Source organism: Diadema antillarum, unplaced genomic scaffold, assembly GCF_040938485.1.
Source record: "Diadema antillarum isolate AM-2024a unplaced genomic scaffold, OU_Dant_1.0 seq00000839_RagTag, whole genome shotgun sequence".
Lineage (NCBI taxonomy): Eukaryota > Metazoa > Echinodermata > Echinoidea > Diadematoida > Diadematidae > Diadema > Diadema antillarum.
The window spans coordinates 179,501-189,897 of NW_027271715.1; the positions used below are offsets into that span (position 1 = coordinate 179,501).

A 10,397-nucleotide genomic window follows, 5' to 3' on the forward strand; every position below is an offset into this window, starting at 1 on the left:
TACCCGCAGTGAAAGCAAAGCAGTTGCATTCAGTGTATCCAGCTACAGCGCGAAACTCGCACTCCCTTCACACAGATCGTGGCGGTGGATCGTGGAGAACCGTGGCTGACGAACCCACGGCGGCTGATCTCTCTCGAATCTCGCCGAGCGTAGCCGACTGCGCAACAGAGCAACGGCCGATGAAGATATACACGCCTCAGAACGAGAACCGTGTACAGTTACGCGTCAGCCAGACCGACCAGAAAGATCGTGATTATTTCAAATTTTGAGCGTTTTACGGCGCAATTTTGGCATGATAGTGTGTTTTTTGATACAATGAAACCATACATACACATCAAATGTCGTAATTCAAACACTGATGAAATCACTGCTACCAAAGGTAAACTGGCACTTTAAAGGACCCCCCCCCCCCCAAAAAAAAAAAAAAAAAAGAAGAAGCAAAAACAAAAACAAACAAACAAAGCAAAAAAAAGAACAAATCAAAAACACATACACAAACAAACAAACAAACAAACAACAACAACAACAAAACCCATGACTTTCCGAGGGTTCCGTCCTGAGACTCTTCTATTCAAAGAGGTGGAATGGATGACATCGACCCAATTGACAACCCCCACCCTCCGGGCCCGCAGCCGCAGCCCTAACTTTTTTAGGCCTTACCACCTCCCTGGCCTTACAAAATGATAAACGAAGACGGAAATGCATTCTTTTCTTACTAAATTTGCAAATTTAAAGAAATGCTGTTACTCTCCTGAGACTAAACAAACATCTAAACGTCATCTCGAGGTTCATTGTCAATGTTCGACATCTACTTTTTTTTCTTCTCTCTTTACCTCGCTCGCCCTCTCACTTTCACTTCCACGCCTCTCTACGGGTTGACCTTGACTCCATTGCATGAAAGTTGTCAGTCCTGACAAGTTGTCAGTCTCTGACCACTGCAGTAAAATCCTTGGTTTTGATTGGCTGAGAAGATCTGGTGTCTGACTGTTACCATGGTGATTGTCAGTAATTGACAACTTGTCAGGGCTGACAACTTTCATGGAACGGTGCCCTGATTGTCCCTGAATTATCTGGATATTTTGATTACGTCATATACAAACGGTTAGAAATATGGCTCTAGCAGTTTATACGGCAAAGTGAAACGTAAAGAATCCACGCTGCATGCCCCCGCACCACATTCGTATTTTACCACGGGAATATAATGATATCATCGTGCGATAAGCGCTAAGATACTATTTAAACTTGTGATGTCAGGCATATCTCTGGTTGTGGACCTACGAACAATTACTATTCATCTATTAGACGTGAAAACATTACTATAAGCACATTCGACACGATGAAATACAGAATATCATGAATACAAACAAAGTCCAACTCTAATGATAGTAGCTAAAGAAAACCTTGTCGTCAAGAAAGAATTATGCGGTGCAGAAGACCGCTCCTGTGCATCACTATTTTTCTAATCGACCACTCCAAAAGAAATTTATAAAAAGGAATGTAAATAAACAGCCGGACTAGTACTTCAGCATTATCTGCATCACAAAAAGCAGAGTTTGATTTTTTTCTCAATAACAGGAAATGCCTATTGATCATACACGCAAACAGATGAACGCAGTTAAAACTGGTTTGTACATAAAATACAACGCCGAAAAAAATTACACAGTATGGTACGTCATGTAAAATAACAATAATAATAATAAATTAGTACCGTTCTTTTTTCTTTGACCCGAACATTCAACTTGATATACTACAACAACCAGCTAATAAATTGTTGTTGTTGTTGCTGTTGTTTTTCAACAGACAATAGTTGCAGTATAGAGTAAAAACACACGGGAGACAGTTCTTTATGTTAATTGTGAAAGGCAGTTTCAACAAATGGATTGTTCGTTGGAAACGTTTCATTAAGTTTTAGGCCCCAATATGAAAACTGAATTGCTAATCAATGAACGCGAATTGGGTGATCACAGAAACTTTACCGCATTGTGGATAGTGTTATTAGTCCGTTCAACAAACGACACTTACAAAATAAATTTGACATTTCATTTCTTCAAAAGAACAGCTTGATTACCCCCAAGATGTTGAGATAACTACAGTTTAACCTTTTTAACATTTTCTCGCAACAGCCGGGAAATTAATGTTTTGATTTTGTATCTGAGAACAAGCTTTGTCCTTGTAAGGGGGTAAAATGCATGAATTCGTGATGCGTGATTACTTTTTTGAAGTACAAGATGATAGGGCCTATATTCTATCAACTAACTACCTCATCAAAACGTTGTGTTGTTCGAATCGTCCGACTGATCGGAGTTGATGATCAATCCCATTTTTATTGATGACACAAAAGATTGCTGTGTAATCAAACTCACCTTTTCCCCTACGAGGACATGCATAGCTTCTTTCACCTTGGCAAAGCTTCCTTCTCCAATGGTTCTCCCAAGTAGATACGGTCCAACTCTTTTCGTATGTGAGTACGACGACATCAGCTCTTTCGACATCGCTGATCTCCCTACGACAGCCATGACGCCCTTCGCCGTTGACGTCTCTTTTTGACTGAGCTCCACCCCCTGGTTGGTGGTAGTCGGTGATAATGACTTGCAAGCTGTGAAGTGGGTAGCGTTTAGTGCCAGACCTCCTGTCTGTACCGACGCATTTATGCAAATAACGCGGTGAGGCCGACCTCTCGGCCAGCTCTCTGCTGACCAGTGCTCTCATAGAGGTCGTTGACACAACCTAGCTATCTTCATCCTCAGTTGGTAACAGAGAGGGTTTGTCAACATCAACCCATATGCGCTTTACAACTTGAACCTGACAGAATATTTTGTTACCAAACAACTACAGGTAGGGCTATTTCTAAGAAAACCATATGTGCCTAACATTGTAGGTTGTAGAGACCATGGCACGGGATGGTAAATTTCCCCTGATGAACTGGAGATAAGTATTGAATCAGTTACACTTCCACGAATATTGATCCTCGCTGAGTAGCCGATACTGTGAAAGTGTCAACTTCCCGTCCAAATAATAAAGGGATTATACTACAGTACTGGAAGGTGAGATGATATATTATATACCCGTGTATCCGTGTCATCGAATATAGAAGTCTGATTAATGGAGAAACGCGATAAAACCCAGTGGATTAGTATTCTGACGAGTAATTTTGACCCAAGCGCCATTTTTAAGAATTTCTCCGCTATAACACACTGTAATAACTAACAGCCAATTTTCTGTGCAATCTGTGAAATAATTCCAGATCGATGGAACTTTGTTCACAGAGAATTTTGAAACCTATCCTGGACGTTGCAAGAGGGCGCTGTTCAATGAGGAACAAGATATAGGCAAGCAAATAATTATGGATGTAGGATAATTTGTATATGGTCTGGGTGCCGGAGGCTGAACCTTGTTTTACCATCTGCCACATGTTTTTAGTGGATTCAGTTAATTTTGAAAATGCTGAATGCGAATCTTGATGATGGAGCCCTTGCATCTTTGAAGACTTTGAGATATTAAAAATGGCTTCCAAAATGGGCGCAAGAAAAGATGTAATTCCCATATATATTTCCTCATAAACGATAGAAATTGAAAACAATTTCTTTCGAGGGAGCTGAATCCGAATCCGGATGGTGCAGCTTTTTCATCCTTGAATATTTTAAGATACTCGAGATGGCCGACGAACTGGCCACCAAACTGGCAGCCGAAATAGCGCTGGTATCTGAAAATCCTTTACATTGCCTTATTAATGGTAAAAAAGGGAACAAAATGAAGGTGTTTATGTCATGATAAAACAACATTTTTAATAACAAAGTTGAGATCAAGCTCAAGTCAGAAAATCAAACACAAGTCTCAAAATATTTCATTTTGATTGGCTGATACCTGATTTTTTTTATTTTATTTTTATTTCTTATTTTTTTTACGTTTGATATTCAGACTTTGATTGCATCTTTACGAGACAGGCTCCTGGTTGGTAAAAGTGAGGAGGGTCGGCTCGTTGTGATGTACCTGCCTGTTGGGGACGACGTACAAGAATGGGTATAAGCTGTTTCCTTATTCTGTTGCTTTGACTCACTATGGAGCTACAGATCGCCAGTCGTATACCTATAGATTATGTCCCCTGATCCGTCTCGCTCATACTGTAAAACTGCATCGTGATGTCTGTGTATGTGGGGTGTTATTTGATATAATCTCATTCATGACAGGGTCTATGGCCACACTAAATGATTGACAATATCCAGAGATTGAATTAATCTATCAAAACGGGCTTTCAAGTGAATCTCAAGCATTGCATGGAATGGAAGCCAACTCCCGGAGCTGCGACACGATGTACATAATAAATGCTATTAGGCAAACGTGTGTATATACAACGTATAGTAGACCTACACGCCAGGAAAAATACACAGAGGATTGTACATCTAGTGGTATTGGTAAAACAAACAAACAAACAAACAACAACAAACAAAAACAAACAAACACATAAAACATGAAGAGAATAAGACTTGGATTTTACAAGAAAGATTGAACTGTATTGTAGGCCTGTATCGTTCATGAATCCTGCCCGTGCTGATCGATTCATAATTATGTCCGTTCAGAATGCCCCCTCCCCTTTATCTTCCCTCCCCTCTCCCTTTTCTCGCTCCCTCCCCCCCCCCCACACAATCTCTCCCTCTCCCCCATCTCTCTCTCTCTCTCTCTCTCTCTCTCTCTCTCTCTCTCTCTCTCTCCTGAAGATTGCAGTATGTTTGGAAACATATCAACGCTTTGCCAAGAACAAGTGGTATCATTGACATCACATCATTGTATTATGTCATCGAGACTGTTGACTGTTGGACTTGTGTCTCGGGTGTACAGCAACGTAAATAATTGCGGAATCTTAGCAATACAGATAAAGATACATGAAGACGAAGTTTGTAGGCATGTCAACATCAAAGGATGAAGAAGAGAAAAACAACACGATTGTTTTTAAGAAGTCTGCAAGACCACTTGTGTGTTTTTAGACAATAAGTCCTGCTGGTTAGCAATTAATGTGGATACATCTTCTCATTTTGCGTCGACTCATGTTGAATCAATTCTTTTTCTTACCTTTCTTTCTACGCATACCAACTTACGCTTTTGGGTTAATTTGAGCAATTCCACTGCAACGTGAAGTGGACTGCATACATCCGCTTTCTTGCGTAATCATGTTCATCATTACGTATTATTTACGCAGGTGCGGGGTGGGGATGGCGATTAAATCGCTGCTTCTGGGCAGGTCTGCTTAGGAGGTGGATGGGGACTAGAAACGGTACTGGAAAGGTGGTATGTATTCCACATGAATAAGATTTCTGAAGTTTCTAGTATACGTCAATTGAGTCGGTCTTGTGTTATGTGATTTTGTTTTAAAATCAAATTTGTGTGTATTTATTTATGATCTTATGATTTTTCATGTTCTTCCCTTTTTATCGAATCACCATCATTCTTAAATTTAAAAAAAAAATCCCGCATTGAATTTCATATTTTCATTGCACGATTAAATGAGTTTAATTGAATTGAATTGTATTATTCTGCCAGATATAGAGCCTATACGTGGCTCTTCAGTAACATTCAAATGAGTTACACTGTATTTCTATCCAATCCATTACACCACCCCACTTGTTGGACTGAATCGTCAGTAAATTGCACTGCTAGTTAGATTAAGACCTTGTTACTTTGACATTTACCTTTTGACTTTCACGTACCTGTCTTTTCAAGCAACTGAGTGTACCTTTACCAAATATTACCGTTGGTACTGTTATTGCTTGAAATTAGATTTTTTTTTTTTTTAAATGACTTTGACCTTAACCTCCTGCATGTTTTGGTCCTATCTCTAATATGTCCACTAATTTAAAATTGCATCCCGACTAAACATCCCAAGCTGACGTAATTGCCAGGAAATACAATACGTGTAATAGATTAACAGCGACATTCGAACTCGACCTCTTCTACACACAGTATATATTTGTCTTTCTACACGTATCTTCAGCCATTCCTACCATGCCATATACATGTATATAGTGCATGAAGCTGAATGCACTATAACAATATAAGCACCGACAAATTCTGAATTTGCCCCGAAGGTCAGTTATATTACAGGTAGGGCTACTGAACTTGTTTTTGTTTTGTCTTTTTGCTGAAGTTACAGCAGAAAATGTTTTTGAGCCAGATTAGTGTCATCTGACCTTGGGACAAACTATGATCAGTGCATTCACACATCATGGAGTGCATCTTGTCCATGCACACTGTTTATACATGTATAACATTTTTAATACGGAGGAATGGATGGATGGATGGATGGATTGATTGATTAATGGATGGATGGATGAATGTATAGCTGAATGAATGGATAAATTAATGAATGAATGGATTGATAAATGAATTGATAAGTGGATGGATAGATGGATGGCTGGATGGATAAAAAGATAAATGGATAAATGAATGGATGAATGGCTGAATGAATGAATGAATGAATGGATGGATGAATGAAAGAATGAATGAATGAATGAATGGATGAATGAATGAATGAATGAATGAATGAATGGATGGATGGATGGATGAATGGATGGATGAATGAAAGAATGAATGAATGAACGAATGGATGGAATAATGGATGACTGGAGTGATATATGAATTGATAAGTGGATGGATATATGGATGGATGGATGGATGGATGGATGAAAAGATGAATGGGTCGATGAATGGATAAATAAATAAAAAATGAACGAGTGGATGGAAAGATGGATGGACTTATGGACAGATGGATAGATAAATAGATGGATGGATGGATGGATGGACAGACACTAGAAATAGAGATGAAGTGTGAGGAGGTAGAAGGGGAAAGACAACAGAGAAAGAGAAGAATGTAAAAAGGCAAAAAAGAGAAAAGAATTGGAAAACAGAAAGTAAGAGAAAAATGAGAAATGGGTGGAAAAGGGGAAGGAACATGATGACAACCAAACATGACATACATCACACCACATTATGACAACCAAACATGGCATACATCACACCACATGAAGAAAATTCACTTTCATGTCATATTCACTTTGTTTATGATCACAATATACATGTATTTATAATACAGCACTGAGATCAAGGAGCTAAAATCCTGGCTGATATTGGCCGATTTCTTCTTTTCATTTTCAATAGGTTAACAGGGTAAATATACATATACACATCATTATTTGTAAAAATAAAATCCACACAAACCATTAGAAAACTTTGCAGATTTAAAAAAGGGGAAAAGAACAAACATGATGCCAACATTAGGGGAGACATTGATTTCAAATATAATTCATACAATGAAATGACACTTTTGCCGTTTATATGTCTGAGTGATTAATCAACTCATTAACAAAGAAAGACAGTTTACTGAATTAAATCATTATCGGTCATTTCAGTGACATGACATTTGCTCCTGCAAAGATTGTTGCAGTCTTGTTTTCTCCAACGACTAACGGTTAGGGTTAGGGTTGTGAGAAGGTTTTACGTTTGATGTCATGATTAGGATTAGTGTCAGGGTTATGCCTGTTGGTAAGTTTCATGTTTGGTTCAGCGTGCAGATATTTCATGTGAGCAACTGTCACAGAAGCAAATGTCATGGAACGATCGTTTCAAGTAATGAAACAACAATGTCATTAAGATTACCTTTACATGTGAATAAAACCAAACACAGAAGTTCTTGTGATTTGAAGTGTTCACAAGACTTTCCTTAATTTGATTCTTGGTTTGCAACATGAAAGCTGCAGGGCAAATATTGGTCTAAACAAAGAAGCAAGCTAATATAAAACCTGAAGCAGTCTTCATATTCACTTGCTTGCTATCCTCATTTCAAAAGAAAAATTGCATCATTCGAGTTGTATTTCATGCTCTTAGTACTGATTTGACATCTACACAAGATATCCTAACTTCATCCAAGTATTGGTGATACTCCAAAGTTTGGATGGAGGTTGGTGAGGAAACATAATCTATACACTTTACATCTTGGAATCATTTTTACAAGGCTCATATTTCTGAACAACTGATTTACACTCACCTTCCACAACTCAAACTTTAGTGCAGAGCAGTCCGCATTCAGTTTCATTTTTATTACAGACTGACTGTCTAGTAGTAAGTCTTGGAATGTCTTGAAATCTGAATATACACATACATTTCAGTGAAGCAACTGACTGGCATAATTGAGTAATCCCCCCCCCCCCCCCCACTGACTATTGTTCACAATTGCATAATATATACAATTATAATGCTAATAAATTGCATATAGTGCAGGATATCAATAGTCACAACTATCAATATCAAAATAAGAATCTGAACTGTTTCCTGCCTTACAGTGTCAGTGACGAGATAATGCACTATGACATGATTTCATTTTTCACCAGTGTGTGACAGTAAGTGCAAACGAAAAGCTTCCATACAGAATACGAATAATTTACAAAAATACAAGGATTTCCAATTTAGACAACAAATTACATCAAATCATCTATTCACATTTTTTTATGTTCGTCATTTCACCAATGTGTTGAGAAAGTATCACACGAGTTGACACTAAGTTTATTGTAGTTAACACAAGGGGTGCTTATATTTTAAGCATGAATACCACATTTTGTTATTTCAGTCATTTTTTATCAAATATATAATTGAGTTTATACAGTCAGACAAAATAAAGAGTTACTAATGATCTTCTGCATATTGCAAAGGAGACTGGGGCAAGCCTTGAAGCCTGCCCTCATACACACATGACACATAATCTGATCAAATTTGCACATTTGTCTATATCTTAATGAAGATAATACAGATGATAATGATGTTCTTGTTGTAATTGTTCATGATTAATATAGTGCAGAACTATGCACACATACTCCTGTCACAGTCAAAATACTCCTCATGTAACCAATGGGACTCCTATACCAATCACAGTCTTTCCAAGTTTTTGTGACTTTTACTAGCTGAGAAGCCAGGTGGAGTCTTCATGTATCTTTCCATCTCAGAGTAGTGGCATCAAAACCAAGTTATGATAAAGACTGCATGTCTGCTAGAATACTGTGTATGCCATAATCTTAGAGGTGTCTAATTCTTTGCAAATTAGGACTTTCCGGCTATTTTACAAGTGGCTAATGATCATGAAGTACAGTGATGGAAAGAGCAATCTGTAACATTCACTCATTTATCAGAGTTCTGAGTATACTCGGGCAAGTGTCTATAGGAAGCACATGCTGTAGCAAAATCAGTCCGTCCTCAACAAGTTAAAAACAAAAATGTTGTTAACTAAAATGTACTCCTAAAATCATTCCAAGGTCATTTGAATGAAACAGTATTTACAGTATACATGTAATTACAATGCACCTGGTAAACAGACATAATTTAGACACATGTATGATCATATGTGTTCTATGCACAGGGCCAGTGGAACTGGGGCGTGCTTGCCCCCCCCCCCCCCCCCCCCCCCCCCCCCCACACACACACACACTTTTTATGCACAATAAATAGAGTGTGGTTAAGCTTTTGACATTTGGTTAGGAGATGAAGTGTGGGAACTGCCTTTTTTTTTGTGCTTGTCAACTGAAGAAACCCAGATTTGTTTGTTATCGTGTTTGTTTGTTTGTTTGTTTTTTGCTTATCAGCTGATGAAACCCAAAACTGGCACCAGAAAATATAAAGTGCCCCCCCCCCCCAATATTTTAAAACATGGTGCCGGCCATGTACGCAATGTTGCTGATATTCATCAGGAAGGTTTCAAAGAGCACTTGGGAAGATACTGTTGAGTTACATGAACCCCAATTCTGTCATCCAGGTGATTTACATTTTCTCTTGCTAGGAGATTACAAGACACCTATTAAAGTTACCAGGAAGCGTCCAGTAGGTTCAGGGAAACCTGACAGCTCTGTGAATGTCTTGTACTTGTGCTGCTATGTAAACAGCTGTAGCTCACTTAGCTGCTGCAACTGGCAATATTTTTGCATGCAGTTAAATTTCTAAATGACATCAAACTCATGAAATTTGCACAAAAAAAAAAGAAATAAAAAAAAAATCACAAAATATACAGCATATACAGAACATAATCAAACTCAAAGCCCATGGCTCTTTGTAGTTTTTACTTTATATATACTAGTATCCATTTGGTATGTGAATTCCTTAAATGTATGTAAAAGACAATTCTTTTATTTTTTTTCAGACTGTAAGCACCCTATCCGGGAACATAAACTCCACTTTTAAAGTGTTCACAAATCTGTGTTTCAACTCTGGATTAACTGAATAAGGTATTTTTCTAGATAACTTTGATGCTGTTCACAGAACATACCAACACTGAATGTCATCTCAAGGTAGCAGCCTTCACCTGAAAAATCAATGGCTGATTTCTTAAGAACTTCTGTACTTCAGCCAATAACAAGTTGGAAACA

General features: G+C 38.1%; 1 protein-coding gene across 1 annotated transcript in view; it reads right to left on the minus strand.

Moving 5' to 3' along the window:
- LOC139740158 (uncharacterized) overlaps window positions 1-8,083 on the minus strand; it is a 39,745-nt gene extending 31,662 nt beyond the window's left edge. Inside the window, exons 1-2 of the mRNA XM_071650745.1 lie at window positions 8,036-8,083; window positions 2,364-2,633 (exon numbers count right to left, since the gene is read on the minus strand). Of these exons, the coding sequence (XP_071506846.1) occupies window positions 2,364-2,633; window positions 8,036-8,083 (318 nt within the window). The remainder of the gene's footprint in view (window positions 1-2,363; window positions 2,634-8,035) is intronic.
- Between the last annotated feature and the right edge of the window lie 2,314 nt (window positions 8,084-10,397).